The sequence below is a fragment of the Nymphaea colorata genome, chromosome 9 (assembly GCF_008831285.2).
Source record: "Nymphaea colorata isolate Beijing-Zhang1983 chromosome 9, ASM883128v2, whole genome shotgun sequence".
NCBI classification, from domain to species: Eukaryota; Viridiplantae; Streptophyta; class Magnoliopsida; order Nymphaeales; family Nymphaeaceae; genus Nymphaea; species Nymphaea colorata.
In genome coordinates, this window is record NC_045146.1 from 541,622 (window position 1) to 567,826 (window position 26,205).

At 37.3% G+C, this 26,205-nt stretch overlaps 2 protein-coding genes across 17 annotated transcripts; one reads left to right on the forward strand and one right to left on the reverse strand.

The window, feature by feature from the left end:
- Window positions 1-1,068: 1,068 nt before the first annotated feature.
- LOC116259941 (E3 ubiquitin-protein ligase CCNB1IP1 homolog) lies at window positions 1,069-6,390 on the reverse strand. 14 transcript variants are annotated; one of them, XM_031637965.2, is made up of 12 exons: window positions 6,283-6,384; window positions 6,130-6,187; window positions 5,993-6,053; window positions 4,738-4,865; window positions 4,506-4,637; window positions 4,265-4,337; window positions 3,944-3,989; window positions 3,829-3,859; window positions 3,348-3,603; window positions 2,970-3,139; window positions 2,274-2,544; window positions 1,070-1,621 (listed from the first exon to the last, which is right to left on the reverse strand). In XM_031637965.2, exons 5-12 carry the CDS (start codon window positions 4,573-4,575, stop codon window positions 1,615-1,617), a joined length of 924 nt encoding a protein of 307 aa, XP_031493825.1. In that variant the 5' UTR covers window positions 4,576-4,637; window positions 4,738-4,865; window positions 5,993-6,053; window positions 6,130-6,187; window positions 6,283-6,384; the 3' UTR covers window positions 1,070-1,614. The 14 variants fall into 14 exon arrangements, with proteins under 14 accessions (XP_031493829.1, XP_031493831.1, XP_031493825.1 ...); XM_031637961.2 differs by having other exon boundaries at window positions 6,130-6,195; XM_031637959.2 differs by lacking the exon at window positions 5,993-6,053 and having other exon boundaries at window positions 6,130-6,195; window positions 6,283-6,390.
- Window positions 6,391-7,617: 1,227 nt separating this feature from the next.
- On the forward strand, window positions 7,618-25,319 carry LOC116260369 (serine/threonine-protein phosphatase 5). 3 transcript variants are annotated; one of them, XM_031638669.2, is made up of 15 exons: window positions 7,618-7,859; window positions 10,295-10,431; window positions 10,752-10,921; window positions 11,014-11,085; window positions 16,738-16,888; window positions 17,320-17,428; window positions 17,745-17,862; window positions 20,258-20,405; window positions 22,143-22,391; window positions 22,468-22,593; window positions 22,671-22,771; window positions 23,532-23,606; window positions 24,552-24,637; window positions 24,721-24,777; window positions 24,882-25,319. In XM_031638669.2, exons 2-13 carry the CDS (start codon window positions 10,359-10,361, stop codon window positions 24,609-24,611), a joined length of 1,452 nt encoding a protein of 483 aa, XP_031494529.1. In that variant the 5' UTR covers window positions 7,618-7,859; window positions 10,295-10,358; the 3' UTR covers window positions 24,612-24,637; window positions 24,721-24,777; window positions 24,882-25,319. The 3 variants fall into 3 exon arrangements, with proteins under 3 accessions (XP_031494529.1, XP_031494526.1, XP_031494527.1); XM_031638666.2 differs by having other exon boundaries at window positions 24,730-24,777; XM_031638667.2 differs by having other exon boundaries at window positions 7,618-7,849; window positions 24,730-24,777.
- The last annotated feature ends 886 nt before the right edge of the window (window positions 25,320-26,205 follow it).

The following is a 26,205-nucleotide window of genomic DNA, read 5'->3' on the forward strand; positions in this document are numbered from 1 at the left end:
TGCACGAGAAAGACACTAATGCACGTCTCAGGATTGGATTCAGATAAAAAATACTCTTAATCATATCCGCTTTTTCGAATATTCATATATTTGGTTTTGAATATGAATAAAAGAAAGTTATATCCGAATCTAAGTCCGAAGTTCAATTTTACAATCCAAATCTGATTTTTATATTTATATTCAAATTTGAATTTTTAAAATGGATTTTATTAATTTTCAAAATATAATAGCATTAGATACATAATATTTGTTTGAAAATGAATTTATTCAAATCTATATCCGTATCTGAATCTGATCGGATATGTATGTATATCTAAATCCAAAAATGATCTGATGGCATTTATTAAATCTGAATCTGATCTGATTTTTTAATTGGATATTTTTTTTTTCTCATATTCAATTTTTTCTCTGGATATTTGATTATAATCGGATATACTGACATCCCTAGTCTGCTGATGCAATGATACGTGTACATCAATAGATGCTCTTACGATAGGAGGTTGCACATACTGTTCGTGAGACATACTTTTGATGCCATCTTTGTAAACAGAGTATTGGAACTCTGAGTAGGTTGTGAGTCTGAGTAGGTTGTGACCTAAAATGACTTCTTTTTTCTTTGCCTTTAACTAGGATGTTGCCTGGTTCAATGCAAAAAGCAGGTACATGAAAAATAAGAATCATGATAACATGTATCCTTGCAATTTATATCATGTTTGGGGCATGTCACCGTTAATAAAAATAAATGTTACGGAAACTCTTATTTGGTGTGCGATTACGCTTATTAGATGGTTCAAGCATATGACAGAGAGATATTGTGTGCTCTACACTATCAAGTGGAAGTGTCACTACACCGAAATATAGATATGGTTGTTTTACAGAAAAGGCACTGAGAGAAACCTGGTGCAGAAAATCAGCGTCAGTTTGGTTTCAGAGTTTGGGAAAAAAGAAAAAAGAAAAGAAAAGAAAAGGCAAGGGATGGTTTTCGATGTTTAAACTTTATCCGAGAAAGCACAATTGTTTCTGGACTGAAAACCTGAAGTTTAACGTGGTGTGAATGGTAAGCCTGAATGGATCATTGATTTTACCTTAATCACTCAAAGGCTCTTCCAATTTTCAAGGCCACAACCCTCCTTCAGCGCCCTGAAAATAGATTGCTTAAGCAGCCATAAACAAAGAGCTGAAGCTTTTGGTTGGTTGGACTAGCACAAGCCTTTGGCAACCAGAATCAAGGTGGATACTTGGTGAATGAATACTAAAATAATTCGACTGAAAACATCTAAAGAAAAAACAGCTTTCAGGGATAAATTTTTCTTTTCTGGTTCTCAGCAATATCAATTGTTAGAAATGACCAACTCTCTGGACGGTAGATGAACTGCAAGCCTTGGTCGCCACTGATCTTCACATTCAGCTGCTGTTGATCGAGGTTGGATGAGCATGTGCTATTCAGTATTCATCCTACTGCCTATCTTATGTGTGTGGCGCGGTCAACTGAATTCGATGTAGTGCCGACATCAGTAATTGTACAGTGCCGCGGAAAGAATAGCCAGGCTAAACACCATTATAATGAGCAAATATTGCACAATTCGGAAGAGAAGTGTCTTCATCTTGCATTTCTTACAACCTGAGAAGAAGAGATAGTGGTATAATTCTCGAAGCGGCGAGCTTTTATTCAGTTCCTATGACTAACAATGGACGAAAAACCAGCTTATTAGGCAGGCACTACTGAAATACTGCTCTTTTGAACCCCTCGAGCGGCCAAGCTGGTCATATGTTCAGCCTGAAGGTGCTTGAAATAAAAAATGACATGTCATTGTCAACGACATAGAAATATGAAGTCATTTTTTCGTTTTGCCCTCACGAAGGGCAAGCCCTTGTTGGCACGAACTGACTTCCCCTCGTGACTCGTGTGACCTCACACTAAGGCCACTTCGATCACAGATTGCCTGTGTGGGAGTGAATCGACAAACCCTTCGTCGGTCAAACTAATATGTGAAAAATGGTTTTGGGCAAAATCATAGAAAACCAGCAACCTTTTATCTATCTTGCGCCTGCGTCTTACCGGTCTGACGAATCTTTGGCTGGAAAGACTAATTAAAAGTTTCCAATTTCTTTTGCATAGGACATACGGTTTCTGTCGCTTGATACGACATGATGGATGGTTGGTGGATCCTGTTTCGGGAATGTCCTTTGGCCACCAAAGGCAGTTCATGGTGTCGTTGGCTCGAAGGGTATGTAATCAACTAGTAGGAAGGAAGCAAAGAAAGAGGAATTACGTGAAGATGGGAGGCCGATTGCTGCGAGAGAGCTGAGGCCGCTTCATGGGAGAGAAGATCAGGTTGCGCAGGGTTGCGGAAGGATTGGGAGCAGCCGACGGGAACAGAGGGCGGGAAGGTCTTCTATGCGAGTCGTCGTCACGGGCTGTTGGTGGCTTTGCTGGGGATCCTCCAGAAACGTCGAAAGGGCTTGGACTCGACCTCTTCTGCTTCGACAACGGCCACACGTCTTCTCTTTCCCCTGGAGTTTTAGGAGTCACAAGCGAGCCATCTGCAATAAATAAATCATCTGACTTTTTTGGAAGATTCAAAAGCACATCAAAAAAATATTTGCAACTTTGAATGCGTGTTTTATATTGTATCTTCGTCCATATTTCGGCTTCTTGGTTTTCCTTTTACAGGAGAAATCATCTTTCTTATGCATGTTAGATAGGCTTTCACTTTCAATCCGAAGCACCATCGCAGGTAGTAAAGGAAAGTCGTAAGGGATGTGGAAATGGAGACATAAACTAAGACCTGATCTACTAGTCTGCTGCGGGGTGGTTTGGTGGAGGTTCCTCGACCGAAGTTCACCCCTCTGGCCGTCTATCCATTCAAGGAGGCCGAACAATTGAATTTGATTTGTGTTAAAGGAAAAACCATGTTAGAAATTGTGGTTACATGCACAGATATGGATGAGTTAACAATTCCATTTACCTTGCCTAAGGGGATCTCTGTTCTCCACCATGGGAGGTGGCCCGGCAGGACTGGAGAAGAAGTCAGGTTCAGGTCTTCTAAAGAAACCAGACGGTTGAATTGCTGATCTTTTCATAGTTTCGTACTCGTTCCTGAGATGATCATACATCTCATCCAGTTTTCTCTTTTGCCTGCTTTCCAGAAACAATTAGGTCGCGTCAGCATTCAACAACCAGCAGGGTGTTCTATCCAGTGTAAATTATTTGGCAAATTAAGATCATATATTGCGACTACTTTAGATGCATTTCAAACTAGTCTCTAATTTAAGCAAATTTCTTTTCTTTCAGGTGGGTCACCAAAAAAAACTACCAAGGAAAAGCATGGGGATGGAAGAGTAACCTTGACTTCTCGGCGAACTTCTCTTGAAGTTCTTGCTTGTCCTTCGTTAGACTTTCAATCTCTTGCTCCATTATTTGGCATCTCTTAGACATCTTCTGATAGGCCGCATGAATCTGTTCCATTTTCTCTGTGAACTTCTCTTGCATGACCTCACATTTCTGACGGCATTGTGCAAATATTTTCTGCATCTTATACTGCATCTCGAGCTCTCTTTGTCCGATGAAAAACATGACACTCCTGTAAGCGCTCTTCATCACTACATTACTGTAAGGATCCAGCAAACATTGAATCGAATGGGACGGGTACGAAAAGCAAAATGAGGACGTAATGAGCGACCGGTCCAATAGATATCCAGGAGTTCCCGTGTGCGCCTAATTAAGAGGCCTCGGTTTTACCTGCACCTCTCTGTAGTGTCTCCTAAATCATTCACCATACGCTAGCGGCTAAGGATATTTATTATAGGCAAAGTGTAAAAGGATACATGTTTGGGGCGATATTCCAGCCATTACCATCTGCATCAGAAGTTTTATGCATGTAAGACAAAAGAAACCAACGGTGAGTGTATATGACGTAGGGGGAGAAGGAACGGTGCTTACGTTTGTCCATTCGTCATTTGGATTGAGATCCACGGGCTTCATAAGGCTGGAAATTCCAATGGTTCATGTTGCGCAAGGAAAAATGTGTTAAGGGGAAATTCAGAAAATATGTCTTTTTCTTTTCTTAAGCAATCATAACGTAAATTGCGTTGCAGTATGAGAAATGCCGTGAGTCTTTTAGCAAGTCTTTTAGCATCTCTGTAAAAGAACTAAATAAACTGGCTACTATAAGAATTAGAAGAGTGGTAATGGGATGAGATGTTGATGATGATGAAGTAGGAAAGCCACACGAAAATGAGTCAGTTTAAGGGAGAAGAGAACCTCTTGGACAACACTTGGTCACAAATGGGACATGCACCATCAGCGCTAAGAATTCTGCTGGCGTCCTCCGTGCCTATTACTGCTTGTCAAAGAAACTTTCTCAAGGTCTGATCACACACGAGTATTTCCAACGAGTCGCCAATTTTATCGGATGTCTCCGAAGAACAAGCCGCTAAAAGTTTGCCACAAGAGATGTGGAATGCCGAAACAAAAGAGGGAGCTATATATGGAATGTGGATACACAGAAGATGACCGCATGTAGTTGATATGGCTCGCCCTTCCAATTCCCGCCAGCAAGCGTTGCACCTCATTTCAGTTTAAGATGTCACTGGTTGCTTCACCAGATACCAACTCTCACGAACCCACTGAAAGTCTGAAACAATTTAAACTTCTTAATTAAGACATGACAAGGGAAAGAGAGGGATATCCCTATCTTTTCCGAGATAAATGAGTAACAGAGCCATTGTTTTTACACGAAGACTTGCGATGTCAGAAAAATTGTTCTTCAACTTGACCCGCCGACCTCTCACATCGTAAGCCACGTCCTCATCAAAAGCATCGCCCCGCACGTCAGCCGAATGAAGACCTTTAATATCCAAACCTAAAGAAACCAGAGGAAATTTTGCTAAAAAGAAAGCAATTTTGCAAAAAAAAAATATAGTAATAATTAGTACGCAAATCGATAATACCATCATCGCGAAGGAACGCAGCTAGAAATTTCTTGTTTTAGCAAAAACGATTCAACTGGATAACTATTAAATTTGACTCAAATAAAATGTTTACTGAGTTACGTTTAAGTGGCAACCGTCTACAAGGAAAATCACAAAAGTCGAACATTAGACAGAGCTTTAAAAAGGCAAAAAGTGGCGATGACAGATCTGTTGCCTTCAAAGAACAAGGAGAGAGGAAATTTTGCTAAAAAGAAAGGCAATTTTGCCAAAAAACAATAATAATAATTAAGTACGCAAATCGCAAATCGATAATACATCATCGCGAAGAAACGCAGCTAGAATATTTTTTTTTTTTTTAGCAAAAACGATTCAACTGGATAACTATTAAATTCGACTCAAATTACAGGGTCACGGTTAAGCGGCAACCGTCTACGGGGAAAAACACAAAAGGCCGAACATAATGTCTAAATGGAGAGCCTTAAAAAGGCAAAAAATGACGATAATAGATTTGTTGCCTTCAAAGAACAAGAAGATGATGGTTTGAATTGAAACCTCTATCTCATCTAACATGTCCAGTGAAAGATCGCAAAAAACCAACTTACAAGATGCTCTTCTGACGGAGAGCAAAACTGCCGAAACTCGAGACCTGAATAGCTTAACGGAATCCGAAAAGCCCAGCGAATTTGCAAGCAAATGATGCACTTCCGCGGAGAGCAAAAAGTCCCTAAATGCGATGCACGAATATTATTTGTCAAACCGGAGAGAACCGTGAGTGCCAAGCCTTCGTAGTGAAGGTCAATTTTCCACTAAACTTACCAAACATGTACAGTAAAGTAGAAAATATCCAAACGAAGCAGTGGAGAAAACGATAAGATCGCCAAAAGAAAGGAAAATTCACGATTGCCGGTAAATCAAATATCAAGATTTCAGTAAAAACGTGAACATGGAAAGTTCTGTGAAATTATTGGCTCCGCGTTGAGATATGACGACAAAGGTCAACAAGATACCAGATTTTCACTGAACATCCCAAGTTCTCAATCTAAAACAGGGAACATACCTAGCTTTTCAATCTGCGACTAACTTTATCGACTGAAGAAACATGACGAATCCAACAATTTCTAGAAGGAGAGGTAAGCATCTCAAATCAGCAACGAAGGAACGCAGGCAACAGAAATAGTTACATAAACTACATACTTCCGCCCTCGGTGATTCAGTTTTCCAATCCATGCCAGCTCTGATCCATTCACCTCGCCTTTAAAGCTTATCAACAAGCAATCAAGCAAAACTGTCAATATCTTGTTCAACCTCGTTGCAGAGAAACAAGGAGGAAATCAGGAGGAACCTAACCCGTTCCTCTTTCTCTCCACGCGGCCCCAAACCGGCGGTCCTTCTTCCCCTTCGCTTCACTCACCGAGCCACGGACAGCGAGAAACTAACGTCGCACGGAACCCGAAGCCCTGCAGAGAGCGGGAAAATGGAGACGCCGTCGTTATTTATAGGCCTCCGTATTTGAAGCTGCGATCCCTTCCGTCTCTAAGTAGGACGAGCGGGCCCAGCTGTGAGAACTAAGCCAATTTACTTTTGAATTATACATCATAATGCTGAAGATCACTAACTCTTAACCTGATCGAGATTTAAGCCCAAAGTCTGGCTCATACGATCAAAAGGGTTAGTGATTATTAACTGATAGCTTGGGGAATATTTGATTATTTCGAATTTAACTTAGAGAGTCCAACCAACCTAAAATACAACATCTACATATAAGTGGAATCAATTTACTTGAAATTCACTTCCAATTCAAGCTCATACCTCTAATCTAAGTTCCTATATTGGATTAGGGAGCGTTTGATTGCTCCTAATATAAGATCCTAAGAATTTGAGAATCATGGAGTTAAGATAACATTTTCACTTTTATGATCTTAAATTAGACATATTCTCAATGTAGAATATAAAATAAACATTTCAAGTGTATATTTTAGCTCTGATCATTAATTTGATAAACCATGTGTTTTAACACTAGTTTTTTACTACTTCAGTAAAAATATATCATGTCAGACCCAATCAATTCATTGATTTCAAACCTCACTTTAATTAAATACTTTTTATTTAGGTGAGTAGCAACTCAATGTTTGAAAATGACATGAAGGCCCTCTTTATTTTTTAAGCTCCTGTGCTACTAGGGCTGTTCATGAGCGAGTTCGACTCGAATTGAGCCAGCTTTAATCCGGCTCAAGTTATATTTCATTAGCTCGAGCTCGACTTGGTGTGAGTTCTTAACACTTGAACTCGGCTCGATTAAGCTTGAGCCGAGCCGAACATTTCATTAAAAAAATATAAAAATATTTTTTAAAGAAAGAAACAACATATAGACGTGAAACCTCATGCGTATCAGTCACATGTATACCTATTTGAGCAATTTATTTATTTTTTTATAATTTTATGAAGTTTAACTAAGCCGAGCTCGCTTAACTCGAGCTCGACTCGTTTACTGCTTAACTCAATCGAGTCAGAGCTTGTTCAACTAAACATATGTGAAATAATATACCTGTTAATTAAAGTATCGTTCAATCACCTAAACCGTAATCATAGCTCGGACCGGTTTTGCGAACCGGTTCTGCCGTAGATAATGACAAAGGAGGAACACACATTCTGGACCCAATGACAAACGTTAATGGGGGCATTTTAGTCATTGGGTTTCCCCGAAGTCCGAGGAGAAGCAGCAGTCGAGACTCGATACTTTTGGTTAGGGTTTTCCGTGCTGAACAAAACCCTGTAAGGCAAAGGGGGAAAAATCCGCCAACACGTCCGAAAATAACGAAAAAGCTTCTCCAGCCAGACGAAGGACAAAGCTAAGAGGAAGGAGGAGAAGAAAAAAAAAAAAAGGTGTCTGTGGCAACAAGTGAATTGGCAGAAGGTGGGAAAAGGTTGGAACTATGTATTTCTATGTAAACTAGTGAACTTTCTCCGTTCTGGTGTTCTTTTGCTCCAAATCGAAGATAATACGGTTTTGTCTCGCAATTAGTCTTTGCTGTTATTGTTGTTGTTTGTTCCTGTTCTCTCTCTCTCTCTCTGTTTACCTGTGTGCGCGCTAGCAATAAGAGATTTGAAAGCAAAGAGTTATAGCAAGAAAAAAAGGAAAATCGTACGAGTGGACCTATTTTTGGAGTGATGTTAGAGGTAGGTATCGGGGTGACTGTCAAAAGCGAACGATTAGCTGCTGTAGCAGGCGAAGTCGAAAATTTGAATCGAGTGTTCAGGATGAATTTGGAGGTCGGTCATTGGCAGAGATTAGTTATTGCTGAATTGTGGATTAAAGGGTAGGTTCTTCCATCGACATCTGAACAAAGGGATTTGGTCCCATTGAATATTTTATTGAGTTTATTGTTCTAGGCAATACTCGTTCATGCTGTACGTATTTCGACTTTCTTACCAATGCGGGAATGTACTTGTTGGAACATCGTATTAGATTCTAGTCAAAAGCGATTGTCCTCTGCTAGTATCATTAACTTCTCATCTGGTCTGAGCAAACTTTTTTTTTTAGTACTATTTTGTTGTATTAGTTTCAGGGAGAATTCAGATGTATGACATAAACCAATGGGTTCACCATTTTGCTTGTTTTTCTTGTATAGGCTCCTTTATATAACCTATGCACCAATCAAAGTTACATTATATGGTAATCCAAACAAATATGGTAGCTGAACAAGTTCAATTCATATGCTTGTGATTTTGTACCACTCTGTGTGTCTGTCTGTTCATCTGTCTCTCTCTCTCATCTTTTGCCTGATTTGCCAATATGATCTTGTACTTGCCTTTGCTTAGTTTACATGATTTTGGATGAGCTAAGCATGATGAGCCCCCCTTGCTCCAGCTTTATGGATCCTTGGCTGGTGCACCAGCCTTAATTGTTAGACAGCATGGCACATGTAGAAAATATAAAGAACATCACCAAATTTAACTTTATGAACATCTCATAGATTGGAGGTATTGATCATACTTCATAGCAACGTTATAAAGGCGTAGCATATCGCGTATTGGTCGGGCCGACCTATACGCCGTATCGTAACGTATCGCAAACGTAGCGTAACGTATCGTAAAATTAATTTTTTAATTTTAAAAAATATTTGAAAATCAGAAAAAAAAGAAAAAATCATTAAAAATCTGAAAAAATGAACAAAAAATCAGATATCAAGAAAAATGTATTCAAATATAAAAAAGATCATCATACATAAGGAACAGTCATGTGTATCAACTATCAACAACACATTCAAAAATAAGAAATCAAATGTTCAAAATAACATAATAAGCATCCATCACAATTTTAAACTTGAAAATTTTATAGAACCTTAGGACTTAGAGTCTTAGGACTTGGAGTTTTAGGACTTAGATTACATCACAATTTTATAAGTTCAAAACATATAGTTATCATCTTTCATGATTCAACGATAATATCTCCCAGATTGATGAATCCTCGGGTATTTTTGATGAAAATGGGTAAAATCTCTCCCACCTAGGTCTATTGGAGTCTTTAAATACAAGAAGAGAGAGAGGGAGTAGTGTTTAAACTTTAAAAAATAAAGAATTTTGTGTTTCAACCCATATCATACGATACGGGCGATACGCTTACGATACACGAGCGTATTGTGTATCGTAAGCATACCGTATAGGTTTTCTAAACCTATACGATCCGTATCGTACGATACACTTGCATATCGTACGATACGGATCGTATAGGTTTAGAAAACCTATACGGTATGCTTACGGTACACGATACGCTCGTGTATCGTAAGCGTATCGCCTGTGTCATACGATACACATGCGTATCGTTACTATCGTACGATACGGATAACATTGCTTCATAGCATTAGACATTGCCTTTGACATTGACTTTTGTCTTGAGGAATTGGAAAATAATAGAATATATTTCCAGCTTCTTTTGATCTGCTGGATAGGAAACTTGTTCATGTGGTCTTAGAATCAAATACTCGATAGCTATCTTTGGCTGGTTATCTGAAGTTGGATTGTCCCACTGTAAAGTTTCAAATGCTGAAATCCTGCTATAAAATTGATATTGTCTGAACAATCATGTGTTCAGAGGTCAACAACTACCCTTTTGATTTTATTAAAACCTAATCGTGCATTCAGAGGTCAACAACTACCCTTTGAATTAGTGAACATGCTTATTGGAGTTTAGAATTCTTTTTGACGTTGGCACTTTCCATTCTTTCCTTTAATTTTTCCTTTTGCAATATTGCATCCATAGTTACTGGTGGCTTAGATGTGCTGGTGCCTGGTGCTACTGTACATACTTTGAAAGCTAATAGTGCACTGAAACTGAGGCTGTTCTATTGTTGATTGTCAGGGAACATGCACTCTGATTGCTTAGCTTATTTATTTCACTACTGAAGTTCACAAACAGTTTTAGCATGGATAATTCTGAGAATTCAAATACGGACCGTGCTGAAGAAATTAAACTTCTTGCCAATGAGGCATTTAAAGGTATCGAGCATTATTTCCTTTAGTACTTATATGTGATGTTTTAATTAATTGATGCTTTTATCTGTGCTTTTGTAATTTAGTTAATTTACTAGTTTAGTGGAACATGGGCTGGACGTATTACACTACATTGAACTGCATTCTAAAATTCGGTTGAACTAAGATTTTTTTTTTTTTTGGAATCAAAATTTTTGCTAGTCCATTCACTTCACATGAGCTTATCACTGATTATCCTGAAGGGGAAATTCACCTGAGCTCGTTTTATAGAGAGGTTTTATTAATATTCTCATGTATAGCTGATTCATTGGTTTCCTTTTTGTCAGCCCACAAGTTCTCCCATGCTGTGGAGTTGTACACTCAAGCTATTGAGCTGAATCCCGACAATGCGGTTTATTGGGCAAATCGTGCATTTGCACATTCTAAGCTGGAGGAATATGGAAGTGCAATACAGGATGCAACTAAGGCTATTGAAATTGATCCTGGATATTCCAAGGCATGATGCTAAAGTCTCATACATACATATTTTTTCTTTTCACTTCCTTTACATGCTTGAATTGCATATTTTTCTGAGAAGTAAATCAACAGGGCTACTACAGAAGGGGGGCAGCATATCTTTCAATGGGGAAATTTAAGGAAGCATTAAAGGATTTTCAACAGGTAGTTTCTGTAGTTATTGGTTGTGCATACACTTCACTGCATTCAATAGTTGATCACAGGTTGTCTGTATCGTGCTTGACACATGTTGTTTCTTTATACTATTGAATGACACCATGAGACGAAGCTGTAATGACCCCTAGTTTTTTAGCTTTATTGTTTTTAATGTAATGAATTTTAGCTTTTCACCATGTCCACAAACTCTCCTGTGAGCCCATGGCTTGAGTCCTTTTGAGCTTGAGAGCACCTGTTTATGACAAGCATGGCTTATATTTCTTTATGGTGGATTTTGGCGACAGATTCCAAATTTGAAAGCTTCCAATTATTTCTGTTTTTGAAGAATGCTGAGCATTGGTCATCTAGCTGGTTTGAGTATGATATGCTGACCAAGACAGAAATCAGATGTGAAGTTTCTGTAATTTCGTACTGCTGATTATACAAATATGAGGGATACTTTTTGGAATTAACAGAAAAGGTCGACCCAGTGCCTGCAGAATCCTTAGAATGGTTGCATGTTTCAGCTCTATCTCTCATGTCTTAGTTTGTCAATTGCACTGTTGGGTTGGGAAGTTATTGGTCATGTTCTTCAAGCTCTTTGTCTGAACTTTTGAACCAGTAACTGAAACATTTTATTTGAATTTTATACTGCTGATCTTTTGTCTTATATTTAACACAGTTTATGCCTTCTGTAACAGTACTACTACTTTATTGCTTCAATTTAAAGACTTTTTAAATGTATAGATGCTTCCTCAAATTTTAATTTTGAAATATATGGGTACTGTGACAATTTGTGGGTGTCTGTTTAGTTGTATGAAGAATACATTATTTTGTGCTTTCTGGTGCTAATATCAGGTGCAACATGTAACTCAAATGGAAGAATTCCCAAGGCAATGATTGCTATATGTGGTTACAAATTGATGGAATCGATTTATATAGTTAATAATTGATAGATTTGGTCCCCTTTTCCATTTGAAGCATGTGGATCAGCAAAAGTGGATTAGACAATTAACCAAGAAAATTGTTCAATACCTTTTTGTTAGCTTATGCTGATTTACTTGACTCCAAAATGAAGGTTGGGCTTGACATTCGGGCACTGCACAATGGGAGACTTGTAAGGAAATAATTTCTGTTACAGAGAGATGGTTAATCTCTGAGTGATGTATCATTTTTATTGAAAAGATAAAGAATGCTTTGCTCATGATCTGCTGATGCCAGAGATACATGGAAAAGTTTACTTGGATAGCTATATTAATAAATTGGCATGTCCTGCAATCAGTTTGATTCAGCCTCATTTTCTCTTGTTTTTCTTCTGCTCTTGTGAATGACAATCTGTTACTCCTTTCTCTTTTCTTTATCGGTCCTTGATTTCGTTTTCCTTTCTAAGGACTAGGAAATGGAAGACTCTTTGTTACTGGAGCACATTGAGATCCTCCTGCTTGCTGGAAAATAAACTGATCTTGAACCTCGCTGGCTGCTATAATGTGTATTCTTCGTATGTTTGAAGTTTGTGATGTCTCTTAACTGCTGACGTTCACATTAACTATACTTGACTGGTAGAGGCTTTGAGAGTGATCAGATTGAAATTGCCAAAGTGGAAATTAGAATCAAGGAGCAGCCATTTTGGAGTTTTGGATGATTTGGGAATCGGGAAGCTAGTGGGAAACAAGATGAAGAATTGTTTAGGAAGTTATGTGACTATACAAATTCTAATGTAGTAGTATAAATATGTAAAACCATTTAAAGTCAAAGAATACAGTTATATCAAAGGCCAGTTGAAATAATATGACATGGGAATTGGGATTTTATAAGAAAGAAACTCATGTCTGTTAATCAAGATTTCTGTTGTATCCACTCTCCTGGGGATTGGGTCCACTAAGAGATATAATTTACTATGACCCAGAATATGGGAAAGAGGTTCTTAATATGTTATCATCATGCTTGCATTTGTAGAAAAGAGAGAATTTCTGCTACATTGTATCTTGTTCTAATTTTTAGTGGAAAGAATAATAAATTCTCCCATCTTATTGCATTACTTTCTATGTTTTCATCGGAAGTCAATTGCAGGCCATTCAGAATGCTAAAATGACTAATTTGGGATATCAAGTCTGAGTGGTTCAAGATGATTGGCTCTAAATAAAAAAATGAACAAACACATATACGCGCACACGTATCTATATAAAGAAATGCACATATCCATTTTTATATGTCGGGCATTAGTCAATTGTTTGATGACTAGTCGCACTAATTGACCAGTCTGACCAATAGGTTGTTGGTTTGAAACTTTGAACCACAGGTTGGTTGACAACCAACTCAAGCCATTCCCTCAATTTAAAAGGAACATACCAGTATGCCGCAAGCCCATCTTGATATGTCTATGAAGAAACAGACCATCTGGTTGCTGTGATAAGATTGTCCTTGCCCATGGGATCTAATTGTAATAATTCACTTTTACTAGGAATGTATGATGTCCACCAGTGTCACCATGTACATGGATATCATGATGTGCAACATTTTTGAACCCCATGATATTGTGAGTATGAACTATAGCCACAAACAGCATCCTTTTCATTACAATGTGGGGAATGTATCTACATATAAATCTAAGCTGTGAAAATTGGAAGTCAGGCAAAGGTCGTTCCTTAAAAAGACTAACTGAGACTACCAGGACTAGTCGGGCCCTACTTGGTCCAAGTTGATTGGCTATCAATAAATAAACATTTTTTTATGTAAATAAACAAAGAAATATATGTACATATCCAAACTATGCACATATAAATTGATTATACGTCAGAGACATGGACAGAGCTAGGATTTTTTTCAGGGGCGGGCCAAACGGTCCGCGGGTCGGGCCAAACTAAAAAAATTTGATTTTTTCAATATAAAAAAAAATTCCTGCGCTCACCTGGGCCATGGCCCAGGCGGGCCCCCCTCCCTCCGCCCCTGGTCAGAGAGTAGCTGGCTAAAAGACGACTAGGTTAACTAATTGATTAGTCTAACCAGCTAGTTGCTTGTTTAATACATAGGCCTTTGCCAAAAACTTATCTTTCACCTTGGTGTATGAGGGGTGACGGCTTGATACTTCTGGTTTATTCCTTCTTGAAATGGTAGCATGAAGAGCTGGGGAATGTGAAAAGAGAGATAAGACCCTGTATTGATACTAGACAAATTATGTCTACCAATCAAGATTAAATGGTTAAAAAAAACTTATACCTTGCTCTTCTTTGGATGTCAGTTAAAATTAATTAACAGGAAATTTAGTTTGACGTGCTACATCTTGTTGTACTGTGGAATAAAGGGATAGTGAAAGCATATGACGGGGTTCTAGTTCTTGAGAATTTACATTGATACGGTCGTTCTGTTAGACAGCTGATCTGCAGTAAAGGTGCACTCTTACAACTGAAGTTCTCATGTTCAGACATTTATAGAGAATATTAGTTGGGTTGGCTTTAAAAGACATCTGCAGAGAGACATCAGAAATTGGAAACTACGAAGAGAATCTTTTCCAATTAAAGTCGAGCTGCAGTTTATTCTTTCTAAATGTAGCACATACTAGTGAAATGACAAGTTAAGAATTATTAACATCCATCGTAGACCGATTTCTTTTTATGATGAAAATTTCTTTATTGAACTAATAATTCATTTCAGCATATCTACAAATGTGAAATAAGGCAGGTAAATGACAGCCAGAAATTGTTTGTGCCTGCTTTAATTTTTGCTTATAGATTTTGGAAAATGATTCGTACTTGCTTATAGCGTAGTCACAAATATCGTCCATTTTTTTGAAGCAAAAAAAAGGGACTAAAGAAAACAGGGAAAAATTGCGAAAACAAAAATGTCACATTTTTATCATGTCTTTTTTTTTTTCATAAAAGTGTTTTAATGACATTTAAAATCGTTTAACTCTTTCCTTTTTTTTATTAATGTTTTCATGAGAAACTTAGTAGAAAACTCAAATTTTGATGTTTTTTTAGTATTTTTAACTTTTCTGAATTCCCAAGATATCCTTGAGAAAACCAAATTTCCTCTTTAATACCCAAGGAAACCTCACTGGTAAAAATCTGAAAACTATGTTTGTGACTGGGGTTTATAGTATGTGACGATTTCTATATATGTTAAGGCTCTTTGACTGTCATTGTTGCTTCCTAATTTTGTGTTGCTTAACTTTGATAGTGCACCAATAACATCTGTCTTTGAACGGCATAACTATTAAATGTAGGAAATTAAGAAGAAAGAGGACATTTTTATACAATTGCCCCTGATTTTTGAAATTGACATTAGGGCTACTTATACCAACAGAGGATCATGTGGAGGTGTGGTGCTTGGTATTTGTAAATATTCTCTAGGAGGAAAGTAACATGCTAAATATTTCTTATGTGGTCATTGTTAATTTGGTCTGTTTCAAAATTTCTATCTTTTCCAGCTTTTGCTGTCAGGGAAATCTTGTGTACCTTAGGCTCAAACCATGCATTTAGATATCCTTGCCGCTGTTGTTGTACTTGAGACATTTAATGTCTTGTAACAAATTTTTTCCTTTCGAGTACCTTGCTTCAATTCAGTTTTAATAATAAAGGAAGCAACAACACCTTTCTACACTTTTATCGGCTTGTGTTATGAGTGCATATCTGCTCACCTGCCACTCATGTTTGCAAATAGATCAGGCATCGTCTCCAACCATTGAACGCCTACAATATTGACCACCCATTACCAAAATTTTGATGGTGAAGCTTGTAAACCTCTGTAAGAATGTACAGTTTTCCTGTTTTGTGTTTTGTTGACATTGAAAATAGTCTTAAACATATTGGATGTTAGTAATGGGTGGTGTTTCTTCTAGCAAACCATGTGTTCTAACTCCAAGCAAATGTATGTGCAAATTGAAATGGGGCTAGAGGCGGTAGTTCTTCTGCACAAAGTAGACACTTATGTGTACTTCATGGGTAATATATGCACCTCAATTGAACTTTGAAGACAGATTGAAGCCTGCATATGTAAAATATTGTCTTCCATTCAATCCCATTTCAAAATGATGAAGAAAATGGTATTATTTTTGGTTCTCGTAACTTTGGCAGTGGAGAAATGATGGAGAGGGAAGGGCACTTGTCGATGAATCCATAGGTCTAAAGTTAAACATGCAACAAAGGAAAATGTCAGCTAGATCAATGCTGTCCAGAAGTTGGATACTTTTACTGCCATAAAATTGGAACTGGGTGTAATTAATTGTTTAGGACAACATTTGGATGGAAGGTCATGCAATACAGACCATGCCTGAGTTTCTCTTTTTAAAATGTCTGGAAGGAAAAATTATGTAGAACTATTTTCGTAGAAAATTTTGCTTTGATCATCTTGCTGATATCCTCATCTATGATTCTTATATTGATCTTACTAATGTATCTCTGTATATCTATCACATATTATTATGCAGTTATATGATAATCTATGCTATGGTTCTGGGTCTGTTAATTGCTGTATCACAATGATGAATAGTGCCCGAACAATCTACAGATGTAGATGTGAAATTTACATAATGTAGAAATCTGAGTTGCTTGCTTTTCTAATTATGAACAATTGATATTGTTTTTTCTTAGTTTCATATTTATCTTTTGGTAGTTTTTGTTATTTATTTGATGCGGAACCATTTGTGCCTCTTATGTTGTCCAGGTTAAAAGGATTCGTCCAAATGATCCTGATGCTACAAAGAAGTTGAAAGAATGTGAAAAAGCTGTGATGAAGCTTAAATTTGAAGAAGCAATTGCTGTGCAGGATCATGAAAGGCGTTCTGTAGCTGAATCAATTGATTATCATTCCATTGGTATTAGCTGTTCTTACCCATACAACCAGCATGTTACTTTGTGTCAATTTTTTTGATCAGCTCTTATTCATTTACTTTTTCTTTTGTATTGTCCCGAGTCAAGTTTTTCCTTGGAAAAAACTTGTTGTTGACTGTTGATTTTTCTTTCCAAAATCTTAATTTGTTTTGTTTTATGAAAATGGGCAAAGAGAGTAAGCATAAAGTGAAATTTGCTGTCACTGTGCTCTTAGATGAATGGCAGCATCCTATTTCTTCTTGTGCAAGTTCCTAAAGTAAAATTTGAAATGCAATGTTATTCATTCTTCTCATATAGTTTCTATGATATAAGGTCAATCTTCCCTTTGATTCTATTTCTATCAGTAAAGATAATTTTCTTGTTAATACCAACACCAACTTTCGGTATTAGAATATTTCTTTTGGTTCCATTGCAGTTGTGGGATCTGAATACACAGGTGCTAGGATTGAAGGAGATGTTGTAACCTTAGACTTCATAAAGAAAATGATGGATGACTTTAAGAACCAGAAGTCCTTACACAAAAGGTATACTGTTTCGGTTGTTACATTCTGCAGCCTTTATTTTTATTTTTATTTTTTTAAAATGAGTTGACGATGAGTAACAAGTAGCAACCATCAAACCCTATGAGCACAACGCCAAGGGATGGCCCAGGGAACATAATGGAAAGGTTAGGATTTGATTTAGGGTGTTCGACATGACAAATGTCACCCTGCACATTCCATTCTTTCCATCTGCTCACCACCTTTGGTTGTACAGCCTTTGAAATGTTAATTGTTTTGTTGTTGGTTTTTTTCCTTCTTTTTATTGACATGGCCTGAAGCATATAAATTATTCTCTCAGGTATGCCTTTCAAATTGTCTTACAAGCAAGGGAAATGCTAAGAGCTTTGCCTACTTTGGTTGATATCACTGTTCCTGATGGTCATCATTTTACCGTTTGTGGTGACGTTCATGGCCAGGTATCCTGTACAATTTCTCAGATGTATTTCTGTTTGCATTTGGTTGCAATTCAGTCCTCCTTATCTGTTTGACTATATGTGGGTAGTTCATATTATTTCAGAATACATTTTCCTGCTCAATGTTTAACTAGTTATACACCATATATGATGCTCAAAATTTTAGTTGTCGAAATTGCAAGTTAGAACAATTTGATCAAGGCCCTAAAAAAAACATTAGTCAGTCAAGTTGGATAATAAAAATAAAATCAATAGGGAGATATAAGCGCACAGATGTATTGTAGGCAGACTCTCTCTCTCTCCCCCCTCCCCTTTCTTTAGATATGTGTGTGCGCGTATATATATATATATACACACTCTCTCTCTCTCTCTCTCTCTCTCTCTCTCTTTTGTGAATACTAATTTACCCTAAAACATGCTTGAATTCAATATTTGTCTCATGAAAAATTTGTATTTTTTACTATCAATATTTTGGTGCTCACAAGAGCCTTTCATTTTTATGAATATTAAAAGCAGTAAAGCCACACTTAAACTTGAGAAATGATTTGCTTCATATCTGTTGCCAGTCAAATCACTCTTAAGATCATACCTTTAAGGTTAGATTCATAAAAAATACTTTAGTGTTCTTTCTTAAAGGGTTTTTGTTTCGAACCTAAGTGGTCTGGATATACCCCTTACATGTGTGCACGGACACACACATACACATCTGAACGAAGTATACGTTGAATGGTTCCCTATATTCTGTATAGGTTCATGTATAAAACATATAGAACATGCATTGCAGTTCAAGTGACTTGTTAAAAAGAAAAAAGCACAAAGTACACAGTTGAAGAAAAGACAAAAATGTTTGACGAGAACTATTTTCTATACTACGTACCAAAAACCCTATCTGATCAATGTCCTAGCCATTGATTAGTTGCGTAGTTGTGGGAGTAGTAAGTGAAACTTGGTCCTTGGTGACTTGAATGCCAACGACTGGTTGCCAATCCCGCTAATGGGATGACTAGTCACTGGTTTGACAATTGACATCATAGGCTCACCATTTTTACCTTTTCTTTTCAAACTATAGTCTTTGTAAAAATAGAAAATATTCTTGATGTTATGCTTCATAATGAAGCTTTTATGTCTGTTTACTGTTTATTTCACCTTATAATTTTGCTTCTGCTTCTTTTGCAGAAGTGTTTTGTGAACTTTTGTTTAAACTCAAGTTTACATTTTTTGAGGCGGCAACTGTTGGATCATGACCCCTTTTATTAAGAACGAAGTATGTTTACTGTAAAAAGCTGAACTATGCCTTCCATATGAGGGTGTTCAGAGAAACAAGTATATATGCACATGCATCACATCTATTCATCTGCACACATGTTATATATATATAGACACACACACACACACACACACATATATATATTGTAGAAACGGTAAAAACAAGAAAACAAAGAAGAACCACGAATATAGCATGGAAAACCCCTCAACAAGAGGGGAAAAACGGGTGAGGAGGACTGGTGTCCACTAGCAACCAGACACTCTCTCTCTTAGATTTTCATTCACACACTGAAAATTAGGGTTTACACAGATTAAGAAGGGCCACAACAGTAACACACTGGATCGGGTCCAGATCCAGACCCAAAGGAAACCCAAATACAACATATATATATATATATATATATATATATATATTTGTTTGTTGGTGTTGATATCATGATGTGCAGAGCCAGGATCACAGATTCACAATAATGTAGTGTGGATGCATTTTTTGGACACTTTTTTTCCTTAATGTTTTTGTATCTGTTTCATCTGTTCTTTAGTAATTTGGTCCAGAGTGAGTGCTGGAGATGTCTAATATAAAACTAAATTTTATAGGAGCAATCCATTTTTTTAGTTACCTTTAGTATCATGCTTTTTTAGCGATTGGTACTTGATGTAGGTAAAGTCACTATTTTGAAACAACACTTCTTGTGTTTAGACTCCACCTAGATCTCTGGAGAACTGAGCTTGGATAGGTCTTGTCTTGGGTGGTTTTCATTGTGAGTTTGTATCTAAGGATTGGTTAAATAAGAGAAATAGAAAATAAAAAATCAATGTCTTTAAATCTTTAACTTTTTTATGTTTAACTTCAAGTCCCTTCTTATAAACCTTATAGGTAATATGTTTTCGTATTGCATTTTGTTATTCCGTCAAGTGACTTTTCTTCTGGGATGACAAGAGTTCCTCATTGGTACCCTGATATCCTTGTGATGATTCAAAATAATAATTTTCCCAAGCAGTGGGAGGAGAAGTTGATCTCTAACTATGCCTGTTGATGCAAGCATGAATATCAGTAGTAACATCCTTGTGCAATCTTTTATACCCTTTTAACTGCCTATGATTTGACGCTGTTCATTTCTGAAATTTGCAGTTTTACGATCTATTGAATATATTTGAGCTGAATGGCCTTCCCTCAGATGAGAACCCATACCTCTTTAATGGTGATTTTGTGGATCGTGGATCTTTCTCTGTGGAAATCATTCTAACATTATTTGCATTCAAATGCATGTCTCCATCAGGTACACTTGTTCCTTATTTTTATGGCAGAAATTTGTTATGTCACAATTTCATTTTGTTCCTTTAGCATGTAAAAAACTGACCTTCTAAACATTACCAAAGAGTTCTGAGGGATCGTTCTCTTTTTGTACTTGCCTAATTACTTGATCTTCTGGTCTTTCTTGGTAATGATGGAATGATTTTATTTCTGTAACTTGGCTTTGTAGTTGAGTCTTATTGGTTGTGACACGAAGTCGTTAGAGTTTCTGGACTAAGTCATGAGGGTACATTCATTGGAGGTCAGCAGAATTGGGTGCAGTGAACTGCACCTGACTATTTTTTTTTCCCTCTTTTTGCCCCAACAATAAGGAAGACCTAGTCAACCTTCACCTTGTTATTCTAAAACTGAGTAAAAAAGGAAAGAGTTTAAGACTTAAACATATATCACTCCATTCTATCTCTTTTAGTTGGCTGAGTAAACATATATCAAATTGATCGCTCCATTCTCTTTCCTCTACTAAGCTTATTTACACACGCATGCATGAAGAATTGCTTGCTGTTGATGGATTTGTTTCTAATGCAAACATGGATTTTCTAGCGTTTCCACTGTGGGACATGAAGATGACATGACGATAGCACATGCCTTTTCCTCTAGGTTGGGGAACATTGTTTAGTAGATCCTTGCAGGTGAAGGCAGGGTAGTGGTGGCTACCTCTCTCTCTCTCTCTCTCTCTCTCGCTCTCGCTCTCTCTCTCTTTCTACCCCTCCATGCCCCTCCTCCTAAGTTTTCTTTCTTCATTTTAATCTTTTTCAAATGCTGCCCCTGCACTCTGCATCTGCATTCATCTGAGACTAGATAGGTATGAAGTAGTGCAGCCATGACTCCAGGGCCAACTTCTTGCGTTCAACTTCTAATTAGCAACCTTCCTTTCGAGAATTAAATTCTTAAGTCAATAAGCTTGCTTACAATGAAATATGAGTGCTTAAAGCATGTCTGTTGAATATCTTGTGCTTATCACCATAGAAAGTTAACATAATGTTGAAAACTAAACAATCTTTGAATGTTGGATGAGTTATAAATTTGACAGTACAACACCCCCCACCCCACCCCCACTCACACACACACACGCCTGCGAAGATAAAGCACATATTAACAATTGCTTGCTGCTGATGGATTTGTTTCTAATGCAAACATGGGTTTTCTAGTGTTTCCAACACTGTTGGTTAAGAAGATGGTATATATTTTTTTGGCCTTTCCTCTAGGTTGGGAAACATAGTTTGATACAAGTTAGCATATAATTGAGAAATAATTACTATTTATTTTTTGGTTGGTACCAGATATTCAATGAGGCTATGCACCACAATCACCTGGCAAGATTAAACGGCACATTAAGGATTGCTTGCTGGGTGCTGTTGGTGAATTAATTGCTAATTGAAACATGAATTTCTGAAGTATTTCAATTATATTTACTTTAGGTTTTTTTTTTTAAAAAAGTGTGCATACCCTTTCCTCTAAGTCGGCAAACTTTTTTGACCTCTATCATAAACCAATATGGCAATATGCTACTCTATTGCTGGCTGTCAAGTGTCATTCATGCCACTTTCTCTCGTCTGTTTCTCTGCTGTTTCTTTTTTGGGGCTGTGTTGGTTTGCGTCAATTGGAAAAAAATATAAAAGGAAGATGATGTCTGGTACTATTCATCGGCCGCATTATAGTTTTTTTTTCTTTTTCTAAATTGCTGATTGATTTTGTTATCCAGCTATTCATCTTGCCAGAGGGAACCATGAGAGCAAGAGCATGAACAAGATCTATGGATTTGAGGGTGAAGTAAAGTCAAAATTAAGTGACACGTTTGTGGAGTTGTTTGCAGAAGCATTTTGTTGCTTGCCTCTGGCACATGTAATAAATGAAAAGATCTTTGTTGTCCATGGAGGACTTTTTAGTGTTGATGGAGTAAAGCTCTCAGATATTAGAGCAATTGACAGGTTTTGTGAGCCTCCTGAAGAAGGTAAAACAAAGTTGCTGGTTGTTTTTTTTCATGCTCTTTATTTTATACACAAGATTGATGAAATAACTTTGTTTAGGCTTGATGTGTGAATTGCTCTGGAGTGATCCACAACCTAATCTGGGGCGTGGGCCTAGTAAGCGTGGTGTAGGTCTTTCTTTTGGGGCTGATGTAACAAAGAGATTTTTGCAAGAAAATGGACTAGGTATGTGGTCATAGAATTTGGTCTTTCTTTATCTCATGGTTCTGTCTGTCTCCTTTAGATGGATTTTCTTTTTGCAGAGCTAGTTGTTCGATCACATGAAGTAAAGGATGAGGGTTATGAAATAGAACATGATAGCAAGCTTATTACTGTATTTTCTGCTCCAAATTATTGTGACCAGGTAGCTTATTTCATTTACAATTTAATGTCATGGACATTTCGACTTCTTGAAATTTTCTATTAGGATGTTTTACCATAATCAGAAAACATCATGGCGCTAAGAACTTTGGCAATTAAAGAGAAGTAATGCCAAACAAAAAGTGGATTCTGGTAATTTTTTTTCAGACAAATCTGAAGAGGGGAACCAAGGAAATAAAAGCTTGTTTAGTGAAAAAAATTGCAAGTGATATGAAAGAGAATATGGTGACATTATGGTTAAACGGTAATAACTGGTGCTCACTCAATTAAGGTGACATCAGTCCCATTCACGGTTTGCAATAATCCTACAGAGTACTTCTGTCCGCTTGTCCTTTTCTTTCTTTTCCCTGTTTTGAATGGCAAGCTTCAAGTTAGGCAGCTACTGGATGATTAGGAGATGCATCCCTATCGAACTTTGTCCTAAGTGAACCAGGTAACCTGATGTATGGATCTTGTTCTGGCCCATATGAGACATTTTCTAGAATAGTAAAATGGAGACTGGTGACTGTTCCAAATGATCATAAAGTTCTGGCGAAGCGCCAAACTATCAAAATAAGTGGGCACAAAACAATCATGAAAAGAACCGGACATCATGCAATATTATGACAAATTTTATTTTTTCTTATTTATTTACTTGTAACACTTGATTGACTGCTCTGCATCTAGATGTTGTTTCTAGGCATTTTGTTGTCCTTGATTGTCAGATGTACTTATTATGTTGCATTGCTATACATTTGAGTCAGATGGGTAACAAGGGAGCGTTCTTAAAGTTCAAAGCTCCAGAAATGAAGCCTGAGGCCATTTCATTCTCAGCAGTGGTGAGGATTGCTAATTGATCTTTCTTTTTGCCCCTTATTTTTTACATCCTGAAGTTTATGTGTTGACTGCTCTGCCTAGGTTTAACAGAAATTAACTACTTATCTTTAAGATTCTTGAATGGCAACTAGAACCTGATTGTTTAGTTGTAAATCACTTTTTAAGTGCATAAATATTCTATGCATGCATAACGTTATGTGGCTGAAAAGGTTTACCTGAGTTTTGCTACAAGATGTGCTAGCTCTTGTCCTCTGCAAATGAGCGACCCTTTGACTTCTTCAGTTTAAGAACAATGAACATCAGGGAGTGTTTATAGTTGCAAGGACCTGCATCTTCTGGATCTCTTGTTTACTAGTATAGCTGAATAGGAAACAAAACACTACCTAAAGCCTGTTAGAATCCTGTCCTTTATTAGTTTTAGAGAACATTTCTGTTTGGAACTTGGATTTTTTTTGTTTCTGACTTTGTGTGGGACATCTTGAATGTAAGAAGGCAAGGAAAATCATCATTTGTTGGCTGAAGGAGAAATATCACCGTCTCTCCTACTTATCATTGCAATCTTCATGAGTCTGCATTTCCTTCAGCAATCACTTTTTGATTTCTGATGAGTATGTTCCAGTGAATTTCTTCTGGGGGCTATGTTGTACTTTCTTTTAGCCTTTTTACAGCAATTGGTAGCTTCATTTTGGGATTATCTGACAAAATTGCAGGGGTTATAATACAATAATACACTCTTCTCTAAAAACATCTTGTTTATGGCGATCAAGGTCCTTTTTTTTTTGTCTTCTGATGGCATCTAAAGTAGTTGCTCGAAATCCGTTCCAAGTCTAGTTTAAGTCATATTCATTTTGATGAAGCCTTCTGCTAGCTGTACTTCATTCTGTGGTAGCCTAATCACTTTTCAATTTTCTGAATTGACTTTGCTATTTGGTTGAACTGTGGAATAGCCTCACCCTGATGTCAAGCCAATGGCCTATGCGAATAATTTCCTCAGAATGTTCTCTTGATCTGCTTATTACCACACTCCAACTGTGTAAGATCTCTCTTCCTTAGATGCCCCCACCGCCTCTCTCCTAGGGGTTCTGCATGGACTTCTTACTATATATTTTCTTTTAGGTAATTCAGATGGGTACTGGGAAGCTTCTCCTCCAAAAGGGAAAGGCCTCGTAAACTGTAAGCTTCCTTTTCTCTTTATTTGTGCCTTTGGTGTCACATGAAATCTCTGTGTTCACATTTTTATTCCTTGAACATTTTTTCTATCTGCAATGGTTCTCTAGGTACCTTGGACCCGTTGGTTGATCCCCGATCCCCAAAACTCAGCTTGTCAAGTTCCCACTGATCTGAAGGGGTTGCTCTGCCAAAAGAACCGTGCGGCATCATTATTTTGCCAGGAGGGAGAAACCTGCTTGTATAAGACAACTGTGAATATGTGCAGTGTTGAAGTTCTCACAGAAATGATTATGATCTCATTTTGCAGGGTGATACCTTTAGCTGGATATAAGCAAAGTGGTTTAGTTATTTGGACGGATGGGATTTTGCATTATTTTAGGGCATTGTCACAACTTGAACGAAATTTTCCTTCTAAGATTTTGTAATTCTTTTCAGACGACAGTTGACGGGTTCTGTTTTATCTGATGTGTGAGAGTTGAATAATTAGTTCAACACATGTAGCTTTTCATCAATGAAGGGCATAAAGGGAAGCCCGCTTTCCAGGATATTCGAAATAATGGCTGTCCTTGGCGTCTCTCATTTTCCAGATCAGATATTTGAAACTCTGGAAAACAAAGTTCGATTTTTGTTTTTCTTTTGTTTAGATGAATCTAGATAATTTCTTAGATAGATCTGGAAAAGGCTTCTTATAAAGCCTAAAAGCATTAGAATTTTTTCGGTGACAAATAAGAATCCTTCCGAGTACTGCAACAACAGAAACATCGCACGTTCCAATAATCAACCCAGAGCAGTAAGAGTTGGACAACAAAAATTATAAATAAAACCAAGATGGTGCCTCACAACTTTAGTTTCTCTGGGTTTAACTGCAGAAAATCTCCAACTATTGAAAAGTTTTAGGAAGTCGTATGAGGTTAATTGATCAATCTTCTCTCTCGCTTTTTTTGCTTCTTGGGGTCATGTTTGGAGGTTGTGGTTCATTTCAGTTTGGTGGTGCATTTGGGAGGAGCGTAACAACAGGGTTTTTAGGGGCACCTTGTCTTCGCCAGATTTTGTGGCTCGTCAAGGGGATGTCCAGTTTGCTATTCGGTTGAAGCACCGCTGCCCGTCTGTGGTTGGGTGATTGTGCTGCTCCGTTTTTCCTCTCTCACCCTGACTCTTTTATTTTTCTGTGCATTGTATTGTATATTTCTTCTTCCTGTTTCTGTTTTTGTGGTTTGTTTTTTGCGAATTGTTTTTTTTTGTACCTAGGAGACCTCTTGTCCCCAAATTTTGTTATATATTCTTATTTTATCGGCTCTTTCTCTTACGCACAGACACACATACTATTTAATGATATGTTCTGTTAGTCATATGAGATAACAGGTTTTGTTTAACAGGTTTTGTTGTCTAGGTGTTTTTGCGTATATCGATGAAATGGCTATGAGCATTGAT

Excerpts from the sequence above, each read along its gene's own strand:
- LOC116259941 (XM_031637959.2), bottom strand. The coding sequence starts at position 4,575 with ATGAGGTGCAACGCTTGCTGGCGGGAATTGGAAGGGCGAGCCATATCA. Across the intron at positions 3,860-3,943 it reads CAAATGACGAATGGACAAAC|ATGGTAATGGCTGGAATATC; the intron begins GTAAGCACCGTT and ends CTTCTGATGCAG. Across the intron at positions 3,140-3,347 it reads AAGTTCGCCGAGAAGTCAAG|GCAAAAGAGAAAACTGGATG; the intron begins GTTACTCTTCCA and ends TCTGGAAAGCAG.
- LOC116260369 (XM_031638669.2), top strand. The coding sequence starts at position 10,359 with ATGGATAATTCTGAGAATTCAAATACGGACCGTGCTGAAGAAATTAAA. Across the intron at positions 17,429-17,744 it reads CAGAAGTCCTTACACAAAAG|GTATGCCTTTCAAATTGTCT; the intron begins GTATACTGTTTC and ends TTATTCTCTCAG. Across the intron at positions 22,594-22,670 it reads TTTGCAAGAAAATGGACTAG|AGCTAGTTGTTCGATCACAT; the intron begins GTATGTGGTCAT and ends TTCTTTTTGCAG.